The sequence below is a fragment of the Panthera tigris genome, chromosome B1, assembly GCF_018350195.1.
Source record: "Panthera tigris isolate Pti1 chromosome B1, P.tigris_Pti1_mat1.1, whole genome shotgun sequence".
NCBI lineage: Eukaryota > Metazoa > Chordata > Mammalia > Carnivora > Felidae > Panthera > Panthera tigris.
The window spans coordinates 186,232,043-186,251,134 of record NC_056663.1 but is presented as its reverse complement, the minus strand read 5'-3'; the positions used below and the strand labels follow the sequence as shown (position 1 = coordinate 186,251,134).

Genomic DNA, 19,092 nt, shown 5'->3' with positions numbered 1-19,092 from the left:
AATCATACAACTTTACCAGTTCAAGAGCCCTTGAAGATCATCTGCTTCAAAACCCCATTTTACTATTCACGAAAGGGAGGGCCAGAAAAGTGAGGACTGGCTACGGGTCACCATTCTGCTTGGTATCAAAGCTACCGTAAGCCACCCACGCAGCCATCCGGTCTCATTGCTATTTCTTCTGTACCCTCCTTCTGGTCATCCTTATCAAATAGGGAATAAGAATGCCAGAGCCCTGCTTACCCAGCACAACTGTGACACGTAGGTGTGGACCCTCCCTAAAAGTGGAAACCTACCCAAATGCAGCTACTTCCCTTCGCTATCACTCCTTTCATCTGAAAGTGGCAGCCAGGCTTGAGACAGGGTCAATTAGCATTCCAGGGTACAATTTCCAACCTCAAGAATGCAGACAAGAAAAGGACTGATTATTTAATCATCAATACTACTCCACGGCCGTCCTAAGTGCCACCGCCCTAGTCACCCCCCAAAACCACTCGATGATAGGAAAATAGGACATTAAAATTCTTTCCTTCAACAGTTAGTTCCTTGGACAGAATATGCACCAGGTGAGAATTCTCAGTTACCTTGTTATCTCATCAGCCAGCCACTGCTAAAGAAATGGTTCAAAGTAAAGAAGTCCCATATCTTTTGTTCGACAAAGACTTAACCCCCAAGGGCGCCTGGGTGGCTTAGTCGGTTGAGCATCTGACTCTTGATTTTGGCTCAGGTCATGATTTTCTCAGTTTGTGAGATCAAGTCCCACATTGGGCTCTGCGCTGACAGTGCACAGCCTGCTTGGGATTCTCTCTCTCTCTCCCTCCCTCTCTGCCCCTCCCCTGCTCTCTAAAAATAAGTAAATTTCAAAAATTAAAAAAAAAAAAGATTTAACCCCAATCCCACTGCCTAAGTGAGCACCTAAATTGTCTGTTTTATCTTTTATGGACATGATACTGAGAATTACAGGCCCAGAGGACACAGACGCCAGAAACCTACAAAGCCTGTAACTTGAGAGGATCGATTTACCTGTCCACACTTCAGCTGGCACACCTGTCAGATGTTGGGGAGGGGCGGGACCACAGCAACCTCATGAACTGGTTTTCATGATTGAGCTGTGGTATGTGAAACATTTCGCACAGTACCCGGTACATGAGAAACATCTGAATGCTGGCCGTCATTACAACTCATAACTCAGTGAAAGGTTCTTGTATATAAAGGTAGTTCTGAAGGCTGAAAGGCTCTATAGACAGCTTAAGGTTCTCCTGTTCTCCAGTATCTCCTGGTAATTACAAAACCGGTTTTGGGAGAAAGTTAAACCAGCAACAGAAAGAAACAGTTTGTAACCATGTAACTCAATCATAAATCTTTAGGCGACATCCAAACTGGAAGCAGCAGGTCTATCAAATTAATTTCATCAGAAGGCTTGGTAGTGTTTTCCAATTCCCATGCTCTTGAAAGACAAGACGACCAGAATCTCTAGATTGACTTTACTATCCCACCACCTCCCAACAGAAAAATAAATGCATCCCTAAAAATAACCAAACCTAACCTAAACTAAAACTAATCCCTCAGGGTCAGAATAAAATATAACCACTAAGGCTCAGTTTCATAGATTAGCAAGACAAAGAAGTTTAAAAGAGAGGGAACCTGACTGGGCCAGATTAGGTTCACCTCCCAGGTATATCTTCCAGGCACAACAGGAGCCTGGTACTCCCAGACTGCATGACCCCTACACCTTCCGTTTGAAAGGTGCCACCATCCAGTACTACTCAACGTACCAGGACCACGTAGAAGGCCTCCATAATCCCCCCTCACCTTTGGTCACGCAGTGCCGACAGGACACCCACAATTTAAAAGGTTTAAAAAATCACTCAAATGGGAAAAGATGTAAACGTTAACTCAAGTACCTGAGAACGTCACAAAGCTTAAACGAGGAAAAGCCTGACAAAGTTTTTATGCTCAGGGTCCCGGTCTGTGGTTGCTAACTTCTAGCCGAGCTGATGCATAAGTGTTTCAACTTTACCCCTGCAGGAACTCCAATAATTTTATTTAAGTAAGGAACCCTGAAAACTGGTCACACAGGTACCCAGGGTGCTTTAAAATGGCAGTAATCTCAAGTGGACAATCTCTATTTCTCATGGGTTCGGATCAGATGACACCCATTCTCAGCACTTCAAAAAGCATTATTTAGGACAAGGCTCTCCATGGTCTATCTTGACAGAGAAACCACACAGCCAAGCTAACCATTTCTTCCTAAGAGCTTCATGGTGCAAACTGTGTGAACTGCCAAGATTCAATCATTAGGGGAGCTTGATAACAGGTGGTGGCCATCAAAGAACCAGAAGTCAACACACGTGGTGGTGAATGGAAAATGTCTACATCTAGACGACTCAGGCTGGGCTCCGTACAGACACGAGACAGTAATGGGTTGAAAGTGAAATGAAGAGTAAGGAGATGAAGACAATGGATTCAAGCCCCTTTTCAAGAAGCTATATTGTGAAGGAAGAGAGTGACCCCTCCAACATGGTGCTACAAGGGGGTGTTTGGGGAGAGGAGAAAAGGACACGGCGGTGTATGCCTAGGAGAAACGTCACAAAGTAGGAGAGAAACTCAAAACACAGGAAAGGTAAGTGATGGGCTTCTCAAGAGGTAGTGGGGAGTGGGATCAAGATGGGAGGCGGACAAACTAATCTGGGAAGACGTTTTTCACTAGCAAATGAAGAGTGGCAGTCTAAGCCCTAATCTTGTAGGTTGGGCATTCTGCTTTCAAGAACCTGAAGCTTATCCATGATAGATTCATCCCTCTTAAGGATGATGCAACATTCTGTTCCCAGTCCTACTTAAAGAAAGAAAAAAAAAAAAAAATACTGGGGAAGGGGCGCCCGGGGGACTCAGTCAGTTAAGCCTCTGACTTCCACCATGATCTCATTGTTCAGGAGTTCGAGCCCCATATTGGGCTCTCTGGTGTCAGCACAGAACTTACGACAGATCCTCTGTATCCCCCCCTCTGTCTCTCCCCCACACTCTCTCTCAAAAATAGAAACATTTTTAAAACTTAATTTAAAAACCAGTGGGGGGAAATGAGAGTTCTTTATACAAAGATTTACTGAGCGTTTACGGGGGAGACATTGAAGACACAGAGATAAGTATCACCATCAAGAGTTCACAATCTGGTAAGACAGTGAGGATTATAAATAGTTCCACACAGTATGACGCCTGCCTTAATGCAAGCAAACGAGAGGCAGGACCCAGTCACAAGGAACGAAGGAGCAGCCTGGCATTGTGAAGGTGAACTGCAGGCCCACAGTACTGTAATGACTTTAGAATTCTAGTCGAGTCTTGGGCATTAAGGGAGAGTTTATGCTTGGTCTTGTTTAAAAAGAAAAAAAAAGGCAGGTTAAAAAAAAAAAAAGATTAATCTAATAGAAAGCACATCTGTCTTAAACATGGTCCTGGAGATGAATACAACACTCGTCAATTTCTCTTTGCCTCTTCGTGAGAAAAAAGCTGGGAAGCATTGCACAATAAAACAAAGGATGCTTTTAAGTCTTATCTTGATGGGAAATGAATCAATTTAATTAGACTTAGATTCAAACAGACTTAAAAAAAAAAAACTTTAACAGTTGCATTAAAGAATTTCTATCACACTTACACCTCTGAGGCCACTCTAAGTTCCCTTCGATTAAATTTAAGGAGGGTTTAGACTGAAGGGCCGTCCCAAACACAATCTACAACGCCCTGTTGGTCCAGCCCACACTAAGAGGCCATCACAGAAGTGCATGTGCAATACAAGTCCATACTCCAGGTGCTACAACTGAAGGAAGGAGCAAAACAAGGGTCTGTGACCTCAAAAGAACAGACCTTCTAGACCTTCTATGAGCCCAGGTCACATATTCGGAACGAGGTATTATAATTCCGAAATGTCCTCATATGGGGAGTGAATTTAATTCGCAATCACATCCTGTGCATTATTCCCTGTACTAGGGATGTGGGAAGTGCGAGGCAGGGGGCTTGGGGAGCTTCGATTACGCCAGGGATTCTCTACTTCTCCCCAGCCTCGGTAGGCGGCGGGCTTATTCCTCTTTTACAGGGACATCTTGACTGCAAAGACCATTCTTAAATAGGGAGGAAGCAGCGCTTTTTCACGTAGAGCTAGCAATTATGCCAAAAGATTTCCTTTATGCTCATGGCACTGTCATCTAAAAAGGTTGAGCAAGAACTCTAAGATTCTAAGGGTCTGGATAATTCAGCTTTCTTTGTATAGAATATAGAATTCTGTAGACCTGCCCCACTCCCACAGGGGCAGGTTGGAACAACCAACCAAAAAAAAAAAAAAAAAAAGATTTCAAATATGCCCAATTCAAACACTATGTAATTTAAACTTAAGGCAAAATATCGGGGTGGCAGAGAAAGGGGGGGGGTCAAAAGATGTATATATGTTATTTAAACTAAGAACAGGAAGGTCAGTCATCTGAATTGATAAAGAGCTAAAAGTAACTAGCAAGTGCCTCCTATAAGAGCCCGTTCAGGGTCACAGCCTAGGATACAGAAAATCTCTTGTCCTGGTCTGCCCAACATGCCGATCACTTATAAAGTCAAGAATATGACAAGGATGCCCATCGTCCAGCCTCCATTGTCCCACCCAATCAGCAAGAAAATAATTTTTAAAATGTTATCAGATGAGGGGAGCCTGGGTGGCTCAGTCGGTTAAGCGTCCAATTCTTGATTTCGGCTCAGGTCATGATCTATCACACGGTTTGTGAGATGGAGTCCCGCAACGGGCCGTGCGCTGATCACTGATGGCACAGAGCCTGCCGGGGATTCTGTCTCTCCTCGTTGCCCCTCCCCCACGTGCAAACACATGTTCTCTCTCCCCCTCAAAATAAACTTAAAAAAAATTTTTTTTAACTTATAATGTTATCAGATGATTAGAAGGTCTCTAAAAATCTCAAGAGTATCAAGTGGGGAAAATGGTATTAGAAAAAAAAAGTGTACAGAGAAGGTGGTCGAACACAAATGAGTTTTGTAAACACATCAGATTTATAAATTTTTTTAATGTTTATTTTTGAGAGAGAGAGAGAGAGAGCAAGAGACACAGAACCCGAAGCAGGCTCCAGGCTCCGAACTGTCAGCACAGAACCTGACATGGGGCTCGTGATCATGATCTGAGCCCAAGTCGGATACTTAACTGACTAAGCCACCCTGGCACCCCAACATGTCAGATTATATTAAACTTCACTAATAATCACAACGCAAAGTAAAATAAGACTTTTTTTTTTTTTAACTAGTAAGACCTCCCACCCACCAAAATTCCCAGAGCAGGTATATACCTGGGAAACTAGGCCTCTCCTCATTCCTCCATCATTTTATGTTAATAATGCATTACGACCAGATTTAAATCTCTACTTTAAATCTAAAGTAATGGGTTTAAGGTACACTCAGGCAGGGGGCTCCACCAGAGTACCAGGCCCTTAAATACTGGTTTGGACAAACGCTCACTGCTGTTAGGCCCTTTCAGCTCACTTGGTGCCACAACACACTGCTACAACCTAACTGTCCTTAACCCCACGACCTGACATTAAATCCACCTGCAGCACATCACTCCCTACCTTACAAATGGTCACTTGTCTTGTCTCCTGTGCATAAGGCCCCCTAAAGCTCTCAGCTACCTAAATGTCTCCTCATTTTCATCCACCTTTGCTCCACTTAAAACACTCCCTCCCTCCCACGTGAGGCAGCTGTCCCCAATGTGTCCCTCTATTCTTTTCTCTACTTTTGTGGCAGTGGGTGACAGCTGGTCAAGATGGTTAACCCTCAGGTCGCCAGGCTACTAGACAACAAGTTCTCAACCCAGGTGACATCAGACTTGCCTGCAGAGGTGTGAAAAATACCAACATCTAGGCCTCATTCTGGAACAATTAAATCAGAGCGGAGGTCTGTGGCCCAGGCATCTGAACTTGTAATGCTCCCAGGTGACTCAATGCAAGGTTGAAAAGCCTCAACAAAAAAATCCACCGACCAGATTATAGGAAAGCTGAGAGAACCGCTCCCCTCAACCCCTGGGGCTGGGATGCAGAGCCTGGGGCCTCATTCACACAAACATCATCACTACCTATACAGGTCATGGCATGAAAGTTCTTGGAAAGAATTGCTATAAATAATGGAAGTGATTATGTACCACAAGAGATCTGAGACACACTAGGTTTGGAAAGGTTTTGTGCCCGGCAGGTGGACTTGAGGGAAAACAATGGTGGTCACTGAACAAAAAGGTCTATGAGCCCCTCTCACAAGGTTTTCCTAAGCCAGTCTTACAAATTTCCCTTAGAAATGCCCATAAGAATTTCTACAAATCCACCTGTTAGCCCCCACTCCCGCCTTCCACCCCTGCCACCTCTAGCTCTCTTAGCAGAGCACAGCAATGGAGGGAGATGCAGGTTAAATCACATCACAAAGAGCCAGTGGTCAAGTCTGGTAGGAGAGATACTGGACAGCTTAAGGGCAAGAAATGGAGTTCCAGAAAGGGATATGAGCATACAGGACTAGGATAAAACTGGTCTGATGACCAAAGAAAAAGTCATGCCCAGAGATAAAAAGTCACAGAAACCCACCTAAGTCTACAACAAACAGAGTAGGCAGTGAATAACTTTGTTGAATGAATGCAAAAGCAAGCCATTTTTAAAAACAGGATGGGAATCATCAGAAATGCCACTAGAACTAAACCATATGCTACTAAACAACCAATGTGTCAAAGAAATCAAAGACGAAATCCAAGAAGAGCTGGAGACAAATGAAGGCGGCAACACAATGATCCACCAAAATCTTTGGGACATAGCAAAAGCAGTCTAATAGGAGAGCTTACAGGGATACAGGTCCACCTCAAGAAACAGGAAAAAAATCTCAAATAAATCCAAACTTGCACCTAAAGGAACTAGAGAGGGAAAAAAAATAAGCCCAAAGTTAGAAGAAAGGAAGTAATAAAGACCAGACCAGAAATAAAGGATTCCAAAAGAAACAATAGAAAAGATCAATGAAACCAAAGTCCTAGTTCTGTGAAAAGATAAAACTGATAAACCTTTAGCAAGACTCGTCAAGAAAAAACAGGACATATATAATAAAATCAGATATCAAAGTGAAGTAACAACTGACATCATAGAAATATAAAGAACTGTAAAAGATTACTGCAAAAACATTAAATGCCAAACTGGACAACCTAGGAGAAATGGATAAATTCCTAGAAACATACAATCTTCTAACACGGAGTCAGAAAAATACAAAAAATCTAAACAGAGTACTAGTAACAAAATTGAATATATAATTAAAAAACTCCCAATAAACATTCAGAATCAAACAGCTTCACAGGTAAATGCTATCAAATATTTAAAGAGTTAACAACTATCCTTCCCACACTACTCCTAAAATTAGAAGAGTAAGGAAAGCTTCCAAATGCATTCTTCAAGTTCAGCATTATCCTGGTACCAAAACCAAAGAAAGACATTACAAAAAAGAAAAAAAGAAAAGTAAAGTACAGGCCAAAATCCTTGATGAACATATGTGCAAAAATCAACAAAATACCAGCAAACTAAATTCAACAATACATTAAAAGGATCATTCACCACAATCCGGCGGGATATATTCCAGGAATGCAAGGATGGTTCAATAGCCACAAGATCAACATGATACACATTAACAAAATGAATGATAAAAATCAAAACATCTCAGTAGATGCAGAAAAAGCATTTGACAAAGTACAATATCCATTCATGATAAAAACTCTTAACAAAGTGGGTTTACAGGGAACATGCCTCAATATAATAGAGGCCCACAGCCCTATTTTATTTATACGTGTGTGTGTGTGTGTGTATATATATAATACAGCTACATATTAATAAATATTAATATAATGACAAACCCACAATGATGAACAGAAAGCTTTGCCTCTAAAATCAGGAACAAGACACCGAGGTGACTCTTACAATTTTATTCAACATAACGCTGGAAGTCTTAGCCACAGAAATCAGATAAGAAATAAAAGGCATCCAAATTGGTAGGGAAAAAATAAACCTGTCATTATTTGCAGATGACATATTATATAGAAAAAGTCCCAAAGACTTTACCAATAGTAAATTGGAACTAATAAATTCAGTAAAGTTGCAGAATACAAAATTATCATACAGGTATCTGTTATATTTCTATACACTAATAATGAAGTAACAGAGAAGAGAAATAAAGAAATCCTTTTTACAACTGCAGCAAAAAGAATTCCAAAGAATAAATTTAACCAAGGGGATAAAACTTCTGTAATCCAAAAACTGTAAGACATTGATGAAGAGGACACAAATGGGAAGATAATTCCACATTCACAGATTGGAAGAATTAATATTGTTAGATGTTCATACAGTCCAAAGCAATCTACAGTTTCAAAGCAATCCCTATCAAAATACCAACAGGGGGCACCAGGGTGGTTCAGTCAGTTAAGCATCTGACTCTTGGTTTCAGCTCAGGTCCTGATCTCATGGCTTCATGAATTCCAGCACTGCATCAGGCTCTGTGCCGGCAGCATGGAACCTGTTTGGGATTCTCGCTCTCCCTCTCTCCCTGCCCCTTCCCCACTCATGCTGTCTCTGTCTCTCTCAAAATAAACAGACGTAAAAAAAATATATATATATATATATAATATATACATATATTATATATATATATATATATATCAATAGTATTTTTCACACAACTAGAATAATTGTAAAATTTGTACAAAACCATAAAATACCCCAGATAACCAAAGCATCTTGAGAAAAAAAAGGACAAAGATGTAGGCATCACATACCAGATTGAGAACGATTTTAAAACAATTTTAAAACTACACTTACCATGATGAGCCCTTAGTAATGTGCAGAATTGTTGATTCACTATACTGAACACCTGAAACTAATATAATACTGTATTTTAATTAAACTAGAATGTTTTTTAGAAAAAGTATACTACAAAGCTATGGTAATAAAAACAGTAGGATACTAGCACAAAAATACACATAGATCAATGGAACAGAAAAGAGAACTCAGAAATAAACCCATGTTTATATGTTCAATTAATCTACAACAAAGGGGGCAAAAATATACAATGGGGAGAAGACTTTTCAATAAATGTTGAGGAAACTGGACAGATACATGTGAAAGAATTAAACTGGGCCACTTTCTTACACCAAATGCAAAATTAACTCAAAATGGATTAAAGATCTAAATGTAAGACCTGAAAGCATAAAATTCCTGAAAGAAACCATGGGCTGTAATCTCTTGGACAATGGCCTTAGTAATGTCTTTCTGGATATGTCTCTTCAGGCAAGGGAAATAAAAGCAAAAATAAACCATTGGGACTACATCAAATTAAAAAGCTTTTGTACAACAAAAGAGACCATCTACAAAGTGAAAAGGTAACCTAATGAATGAGAGGAATATTTGCAAATTATATATCCAATAAGGGGTTAATATCCAAAATGTATAAAGAACTCACACAACTCAATACCAAAAACAAAAAAAAAAACCTAATAATTTGATTAAAAATGGACAGAGAACCTGAATAGACCAACACACAAGAAGATGCTCCACATCACTAGTCCTCAGAGAAATGAAGTCAAAACCACGATGAGATGTCACCTCACACCTGTCAGAATGGCTAGTATCAAAAGACAAGAAACAGCAAGTGCTGGCAAGGAAGGGGAGAAAAGAGAATCCTTTTCCACTATTGGTAGGAATGTAAACTGGTGCAGCCGCTATGGAAAACACTAGGAGGCTCCTCAAAAAATTAAAACCAGAAATTCCATATGATCCAGTAATTCCACTGCTGGTTATCGACCCAAAGAAAACAAAAACACTAATTAAAAAAGATATATGTACCCCTATATTTACTGTAGCATTATTTACAATAGCCAAGACATGGAAACAACTTAAGCGTCTATCAACAAATGAATGGATAAAGAAGATGTGGTTGGGGTGCCTGGGTGGCTCAGTCGGTTAAGCGTCCGACTTCAGCTCAGGTCACGATCTCGCGGTCCATGAGTTCGAGCCCCGCGTCGGGCTCTGGGCTGATGGCTCAGAGCCTGGAGCCTGCTTCCGATTCTGTGTCTCCCTCTCTCTCTGACCCTCCCCCGTTCATGCTCTGTCTCTCTCTGTCTCAAAAATAAATAAACTTAAAAAAAAAAAAAAAAAAGCAGAAGATGTGGTATAAACCATAAAGTATTACCCAGCCATAGAAAGAGTAACATTTTGCCATTTGCAACAACATGGATGGATCTAGAGGGTATTATGCTAAGTGACATAAGACAGAGAAAGACAAATACTATATGATTTCACTTCTATGTGGTATCTAAAGAAAGAAATGAACAAAACACAGAAACAAACTCATAAATACAGAGAACTAGTGGTTGCCAAAGGAAGGAGGGGCAGAACAGGTGAGAAGGATTCAGAAGTACATACTTCCGGGTATAAAATGTTACATGGGTAAAAAGTACAGCATAGGGAATATAATCAATAATATTTGTAATAAGTTTGAATGGTGACAGATGGTGACTGTAGGGAACACTGCATAATGTATAGAATTGTCTAATCACTATGTTGTACACCTGAAACTGATAACATTGTATAGAAACTATACATCAATTAAAAAAAAATACATTACTTCAGCAAATATCAAATCCCATTTTAGGTCTCTTCAAAACAAGATCATGTCATCTGAAAGACTGTTTTTCCTTTTCTTTCCCAGTTTTGATCTCAAGGAACTTTTTTTTAACCTTCCCTTTTATTAAAGATTTGTAAGATTACAGTTCACTAGGGAACATAATTTCTTCCTATATACAATTTACATACTTTTCTTTGTATTTTTAAACCAACGAAATGAATAATGAAACCCAAATATTCACTGCCATAAGAAAATGTGGTCAAGAGGCACCTGGGTGGCTAGTCAATTAAGCATCCAACTCTTGATTACGGCTCAGGTCATGATCCCAGGGTTGTGGGATTGAGCCCCACATTAGGCTCCGTGCTCAGCATGGAGCCTGCTTAAGATTCTCTCCCCCTCTCTGTCCCTCTCCCCACTTGCGCTCTCTCTCTCTCAAAATAAACAAACATGTTGAAAAAAAAGAAAGAATATGTGGTAAATTTATTAAAGTTGGATACTAGAATCAACTTAAAAAAAAAAAAAAAGAATGCCAGTACAGAACAGTAAACATCAAAAGTAGATTTGGGTCTTTGGACAGACCCCACTGTATGGGGAAATGCACAGATTTAAGCCTGGGCTTGCAACTTACAGAAAGGAAAAGGGAAGACCAGAGCACTGGGGGGAGGGGTTGTTCTGCAGACTTCTTACACCAATCCCTAAACTTTCCTTTTGTTCCCTTCAGACCCTGAGCAGGAGGGAATTGAGGACAAGAAATGCTTCCCTGGGTGAACTGCCATGTACTCAGCATGGTACTGAAAAGTGGCCTTCTGTGAGATGCCCACTCCCTCTCTGTTCACCCCACGCCAACACGCAGGATATTCCCCTACCAGAAATTTCTGAGAAGTTTAGTCATGAAAAGAAAAAAAAAAAAAAAAAAAACTTTGGGAAAAGATGCTTACTTTCTCTAAAACTCTCTCCTCAGACTAAAATTGCACAGGAACATTAATGCAAGCTAAACCACAAAGCATGAAAATTACATTAAGTTTTAAAATAAATTTAGTCTGGCAACAATTAAAAACTCATTGAGCAAGCCTGCATCTATAGCTTCCTTACCTTTGCAAAAACTGACTTAACAAGCTACTAAAATGTAAAAGAGCTCTGTATCCTAATTTTTGCCTATTTACAAGGAAAATGTTCACCCAACAATAAATTAGCTGTGTCTTCTGGATTGAAGACCCCTCCACAGGAATGCAGCCAATACAGAAAACAATGGCTTTCAGACAGGCAGCTAAATAGCAAAGAATAATAGTAATAAATCACTGATTACATACACTAAAACTTCACACTGTCATTTTCTGACTTTCCGAGAGCTTTTACTTCTGGGTTTTTTTTTTGGGGGGGGGGGGTGTTTGTTTTGTTTTGTTTTTTGGTGTGTTTTGTTTTTGTTTTTGTTTTTGTCTGTTTTTTAAAGCCATCTTTACAGGCTCCTGGGAAAAGTGGATGAACTGGGACAAGGATCTCCAAACATTCCTGTGCTCTTTTGTTCCTGGTATTTTAATTTCTGGTTTGTTGCCAAACCCACCAACCTCTCTCACACACTCCTGATGCTGGAGCGCTCCAAGCAGGCAAGAAGCAACAAGATTCAGAGTCTGGATCATGTAAAAGCTTCCCATCCTGTTGGAAAAAAACTTAAGGTTTGCGTTCATGGACCAAACGCCTAAGTCTGCCCCAAATTCTGCACTATTTATGAGCAACCTGCCACCACGCCGCCTTGTGTGTGTACTCACCAGACACATAAGATCACTTCTGTCAAATGTAACTAAACAAATTTCACGTACCCTTCTTGAACTGGGGATCCTACGGCCATGAAACGCGGACCTAAGTAAACAAGTGTTCTCAGGGCCCCTGGGTGGCTGCGTTGGTTAAGCGTCTGACTTTGGTTCAGGCCATGATCTCACAGTTCGTGGGTTCGGGCCCAGCGTTGGGCTCTGTGCTGACAGCTGGGAGCCTGGAGCCTGTTTCAGATTCTGTGTCTCCCTCTCTCTCTGCCCCTCCCCCACTCACGCTCTGTCCCTCAAAAATAAATAAAACATTAAAAAAAAAACCTAAAAATAAATAAATAAGTGTTCTCATTTGCCATAATAGGGTGAAAATCTGAATTCGCATCCCTCTTCCATCCCTCCACTGTCCTTTTGTCGTACCACATATACAGTATTATTTTTGCCAGTATGATTCATGCCCATTAAGAACAATTCGCACCCCACAGTCCAGGCACGGTATTAAGACAGGTTTCCCAGTCCTTCCCTTCAAGGGTACGTGCTTTACGAGAGCAAGTGTCATATAAAGTGTCACAGAGGGACATGGGAGCACAGTTAGTTAAGCACTACCTGGCTTCAGAGAAGGGACGGATCCAAAGCCAGAAGGGTGACAAAAAAGCTCACAGCAGCTGAGCTGGATTGTGAAGGACCCAGAATTTACCAGAATAGGATTTCCAGGCAAGAGCGACAGACTTACCCTTGATGCACAGGAAACCAAGTCAGGGGACAATGAGAGGCACACTTGGGTTACGCAGAGACTTCGCACATAGCACTGATCCTTAGACGAAAGAATCACGTCTTACGTTATCCCTGAACACCCCTAGCACCCAGCTGAGTGCCTACAGTATTAACAGTGCCTCAACTGATATGCATGTGAAGAAAATATAATTGGTGCCAAGTATTGGGAAATAAGGCTACAAAAGGTTTGGATGGCCTCGAATTCAAAGATAAAAACCTAACCCTTGACACACAGAACTTCAGGCCACAGCCTATGCCTCTCTCGCTCTATGGCACTGCCCTGGCAAGAAGCAGCCAAGCCAATCCCAACTATTTACACCTCTGGGCTGAATGCGACTGGAGAAAGAACTGTGGTCATCTATGTGCCTTCGAATTTGATCACAAGGCAGAAATGGACACAACTCCACTCTGCTAACTTTTCTACAATCCCCAGCGAGCGAGCGAGCTCTCCCAGCTTCCAAAGGCCAGCCTCCTGTTTCTCCTTCCTCCCTCACCCTGCCTCCACGTCTATGGGAACATAAAAGAACCCCCACTTCAACCCACCTGCACTCCCAAAGCCCTCCTGCCTCACCACCGCCTTCTTCGAGAACGAACAGTGCCTGTTGCCAGGAAAACCCTGTGCCTACACTTAGCTCATCTCATCTTCCATCCACCGTGTGCCCCACACCCAAGTTACTGTCCAGCTTACTCCGATGTGCTCTCATGGTCCTTTGCTCCTAAGAAACCTTCCTTTGCACCGAAATTCTTCCTCGTCTAGATGCTACCACCACCATCCTCACTCACCCCCTTCTCCCTCGAAGCCACCCCAACCTCCCCTCATGGCCTCTGACCCCCAGAGGGCACCAAAGCGCCAAGCAGGCCAATCCAGTGCTCAGCTCGTTGGCCTTCCTGGTCCTGATTCCCCAGCATCTCTCAACATGGGCACCCGTTCCTTCCTTCAAACCTGAACGTGCCTTGGCTTCTACGACCGCATGCTCCCCGCTCTGAGTCCCCCACTTCACCAGGCTCCGCCACTGCTCCAGGGAGCTTCTGCCTGGGCCACACCCCCACCTCCTCCTCCCCACCTGCACACGCTCCCCTACTCTAACTTGACCTCCACCACACCTGGGTATTACATACCTGGTACAGACCAGTGGTTCTGAAAACCACCTCCCTGCTTCAGTAGAACCACTCCGTCCCCACCCCTGTCAGTAACTCCCCGATGTACGCACAAAATCCAATCTTTCCCTTCCCTCAGGCCTTGCTCAAGTCCAAACTTCTCCAGGAAAACAGAAAATCTCCCAGGGCGTCCACAGCCCCAACTGATCTCCAATCTTTTCAGACTTCCTAAAGCATTTAAACAGTTGGCAGTACAGGATTTATTACTTAATTACAGACAGTCTGCAATTGTTCCCTAAATGCTGCTTTTGTGCAAATCCTTTCTTCCAACCAGGTTTAGGTTTCAAAACAATACAGCATTCCTTTTTGTCTCCCTGACACTGAGCTGGGCACACTGGTTGATGTCTGTAATCAGGTCTTTGATAGCAAAAACAAACATTTTGTAGAGTAAAAACCAAACCTCCTACATTATCTGATTGTTTTAAAAAGTCTGAGAAACATCTAGACATTGTCCCTAAGGTACGATTCATGACAAATCATAAATTAAAAAAAAAAAAAAAAAATTACCTAGAATTTCCATGTAACATTATGGGAAAAAAAAAATCTGAAAAGCAAGGTAAATTTGTAAAACTTTCTATAACTGAAGTCCTCATTATTTTTAAAACTTAAAATATCAAATAAGACAGGAATAAAGTTAATAACTTATATTTCAGGGCACCTGGGTGGCTCAGTTGGTTGAGCATCCAACTTTTAGTTCAGGTCATGATCTCCAGGTTAGTGAGTTGGAGCCCCACATCGGGCTTGCAGCTGCCAGCCTGTCAATGCAGAGCCAGCTTCAGATCTATCTTCTGTCCTCCTCTCTCCGTCCCTCCCCCACTTGCACCCTCTCAAAACTAAACAAACATTTTTAAAAAAATAGTAATATATATTTCCAACAAAAACCTTAAAAGTCAAATTTTAATTCAATCTCGCTGTAAATAATAAATGCAATTTACTCCATTAATACAAAAGACTACATGACACATGAAAGAAGTGTGGTCACGCGGAGGGTTTCTGCTGGACCTCTCCATAACGAAGGCTATGAAAATAGATGTTGTTCATGAAGATAGCTGAAGGGCCTGAGCTCTTGGCTATGGTGAAGCCTAGTTCATTCCCCAAGGCAGAAATTACCTTACTTTTCATTATTTAAAAAAAGAAAAAAAATTCTATCCTATCCTTGCTATCCTTGCAAGCCCCATCAAATTTCCTTGCAGCAGCTGAAAATGGTTGGCCACACCTAAGGAATTAAAACTCAAACCAGAACCAGAAAGCCTGTCTGTCCTTGACCAGGCGCTTGCGGGCTCCCCTTGGACCACTCCAGGGAGTAGACACTTGCCCTTGACATCCAGCAATATAAACTGCACCGCATAGCAAGCCAACACTGCACCCTCCAAGCCCATGGGCATGGGGTGGGAAGTAGGGAGTCTACCACAGACCAACTCCGCATTTCTTCCCCCTCATCTCATCACCTTTTTCATTCACAGGTATCCACCTCATCCTTCTCGAATTGGCTCAGGATCCTCAGATCCTGGATCCCACCAACTATGTCCCAAGGGGGCTTTGGTTGCCCTCCTCTGGGTTCCTTTTGCTACATGTACACTCCAGGATTAGAGAATTTACCATACTGTTCTGAATTCATGAATATTTCTCTCCTACTGCCTGTGTGTTCCTAAAGAAAGACCATGCTTTATTTATATTCTGTAGTGAGTTCAATAGTATGCCCTCAAAAGAGGTCCAAAGCTCTAAACCCCTGGTACCCCTGAAAGTGATCTTATTTGAAAATAGGGTCTTTGCAATGTAATTAAGTTACATATCCTTGGATGAGATCATCCTGGACGTAGGGTGGACCCTAAATTCAATGACTGGTGTTCTTACAAGAGAAGGGGCAGTATGTGAAACACAGAGACACCCCGGAAAGAAGCGACATGAAGACAGGGGCAGAGATTGGCACTGGGGTGGCACAATCCAAGAAATGTCAGAAGACCCTTCTGGAGAAGACAAAGCTCTACTGACTCCTTGACTTGCAACTTCCAGCTCCCAGAATTGTAAGAAAAGAAATTTGTTGGTTTTATGCCCCCCAATGTGTGGTAATTTGCCACACCCGGAGGAAATTAACACCTAGTCTAAACCTCAACATGCTGCCACTACCTAGGAAACACTCAAAAACAACAACAACAACAACACACACACACACACACACACACACACACACACACACACAACTGTTGAACTAATAAGATGATGAAAGCCTTGGGGGGGGGGGGGGGAGACAGTTAAGAAAGCATCTGAACTGCACATCAGGAATCTGGGACATTGACCCTGATGCTCAATCACTATGGAACTTGGGCAAGTCACTTATCCCTGCAGGACTCTCCAATGTACTCCCTAGCAAAATAAGGGAACTGGTCCGATATAACTTGAACCAACGTAATCCAGAACATTAGCTGATTCTTAAGTGAATTATAATTTCTCCCCATTCACTACATTCTATTATTTTCATCTAAAGAGGTTTCAGGTGCAAAAAATATTGGATTAATAGTACATCGTAGGGGCGCCTGGGTGGCTCAGTTGGTTAATCGTCCGACTTCAGCTCAGGCCATGATCTCACAGTTTGCGAGTTGGAGCCCCACATCCATCCATCGGGCTCTTTCCTGCACGCACGGGAGCCCGCTTTGGATCCTCTGTCCCCCTCTCTCTCTGCCCCTCCCCCACTAAGGCTCATGCTCTCTCTCAAAACTAAATAAACGTTTTAAAAAATTATGACATTTAAAAGGCACTAAGAATTCTTTGAAACAGCTTAACTGATAATGTGCTGAAAAGTGATTTTCTATGACACCATCTTTTTTTTTTCTGCAAAACGAAAACAACTTACAAATAGCTGACTTAATACAGCTGAAACTGTTGACATTCTGAAAAACTCGACCTAAACTTGAATCAGCTGGAGCACCACCGATTCAGAACCCAAATGTATGATGACTAATTTCCGCAAAGTTATAAAGGGATATCTCCAACATGGGGTTTTCACTGCTTGACTCAAGACTGTAATTAAAGGTCCCATCCCAAAATTTCCACTTCAAAGAATCTGGGTAAGAAATAAATAAATACAGCTGCTGCCACTACCAAATGGTCAGTAAACGAGTCAAAGAAAACTATTTTATCCATTTTCATGCCTCCATAGACAAAAACACTTTTTCCCTGTGTTAAGCCTTTCCTAATTCAAACAAATGGAAATGGAAGAACAAAGGTCTTAGTAATGAGGTTTATACTTCTCTTACCCCTCGCCTCCTGCTTAATTTGGGTTAAATTAAAAATCGTACTTCAAGCTTTTCATAAATCATGCTGTTCCCCCTGCCTTCGTGTTTTTACAGTGGTAGCCTTGATTCTTTTTTAGGAAACAAACCAAAAGAACGGAGAGGAACACGGGACAGAGAGGCTCACGTTTCAGTTCGACAAAATATCCCTTAGAAATACTTGAACTTTTGCAAGCCAATTCATCGTTCAGAAAATCAAGTCAAGATTTCAACTGTCCAGCTAGCATGGGCAGAACCACGCCTGCAAAACTGGACCGTGAATCTGAGCACAAATGGAGTCCTGAGACCAAAAACTCTTCCTTCCAGGTCGGAAACTCAACTCAAATATCAAGTGCCTCGACATGGGAGGCTCAACAAACCCAGTTTTCAATTCCAAAATTCTCGGGTTTTTTAAGTATGAACGCGCAAACACATGAAATCCGGGCTGGAAGGTGCACGGTTCGTCTCAAATGTATTTCACGCCCTTAATAACAACTCCATTTTAAAAGGTGTTCTTTTACTGTGTGATAAAACTAAGGGAGCGAAAGGCAAGGAAACAGTCTGGGGGGTAGGGGATTGTACACACAGGCGTTCCAAGTCCCAGTGTTGTTTTGGTATTCTGCAAACATTCATGCAAACCGCATGGAAGTGTAAATTAATGTGCAGAAAAGCTGAAGGACCGGCGCTTCTACGGAGCACCGTGTTTTCTGGAAGCCCAAGCAAAGGATGGGCCATCTACAACTTCGCCGACTGCGTGTTTACTTGCATCCTCACGTGGCACCGCGCAGCCACAGAAGCGCTGCGCCGGGACAGCGCGGGGCGCGCCAGGGAACCCGAAAACTTTTACTTTGCAAACTAGCGGAACTGGAAAGCGGCTCCGGGGCGGATTCACTTGCCTTCCCCGAAACGCGCCCCTGCCAAGCCAACCCCCCCAGCGCCATCCCTGCCTGCAGCTTCATTCACACAAAGGCGCGTGGGTGCCGGCAGCACCCCTCTCCAAAGATGCGCAGAGAGAGGCGGCCCGACGAGAAAGCGCCCCAGGGAAGGGACCCGAGGCGAGGGCTACTCACAGGGTGACCGTGCGGTTGGGCAGCGTGTCGGGGGGTAAGACCTGCGCGAGCTCCAGGCTGCTGCACACCACCTTGCCCTCGGCGGCGCCCGCCGCCCTGCCGGCCCCTCGGGGCCGCCCGTCGTGCTTGCAGCCGGGGGGCAGCGCCGCGGCGCAGCCGCCGCCTCCCAGCAGCGCGAGCAGCGCGAACGGCAGCAGCAGCGGCGGCGGCGGCGCGCGGCCCCGCCGGCGCCCGGGCGGCTCCATGCTGCGCGCCGGGGCCTGCGGGCCGAGCGGCGACGGGCTGGCCTAGCGGGCCGGCCCGGCGCCCGGGCGGGCGGGGGCGCGGCGCGGGCCCGGCGGCGCCCGGAGCCTCATGGCGGCCGGAGGACGGGCCCTCCTCGGCGCCAACATGCTC

General features: G+C 43.2%; 1 protein-coding gene across 1 annotated transcript in view; it reads right to left on the bottom strand.

Annotated features, from left to right (window-relative positions):
* Positions 1–18,941, bottom strand: part of ADGRA3 (adhesion G protein-coupled receptor A3) — a 133,308-nt gene extending 114,367 nt beyond the window's left edge. Inside the window, exon 1 of the mRNA XM_042984852.1 lies at positions 18,697–18,941. Coding sequence (XP_042840786.1) covers positions 18,697–18,941 — 245 coding nt within the window. The remainder of the gene's footprint in view (positions 1–18,696) is intronic.
* Positions 18,942–19,092: the final 151 nt, after the last annotated feature.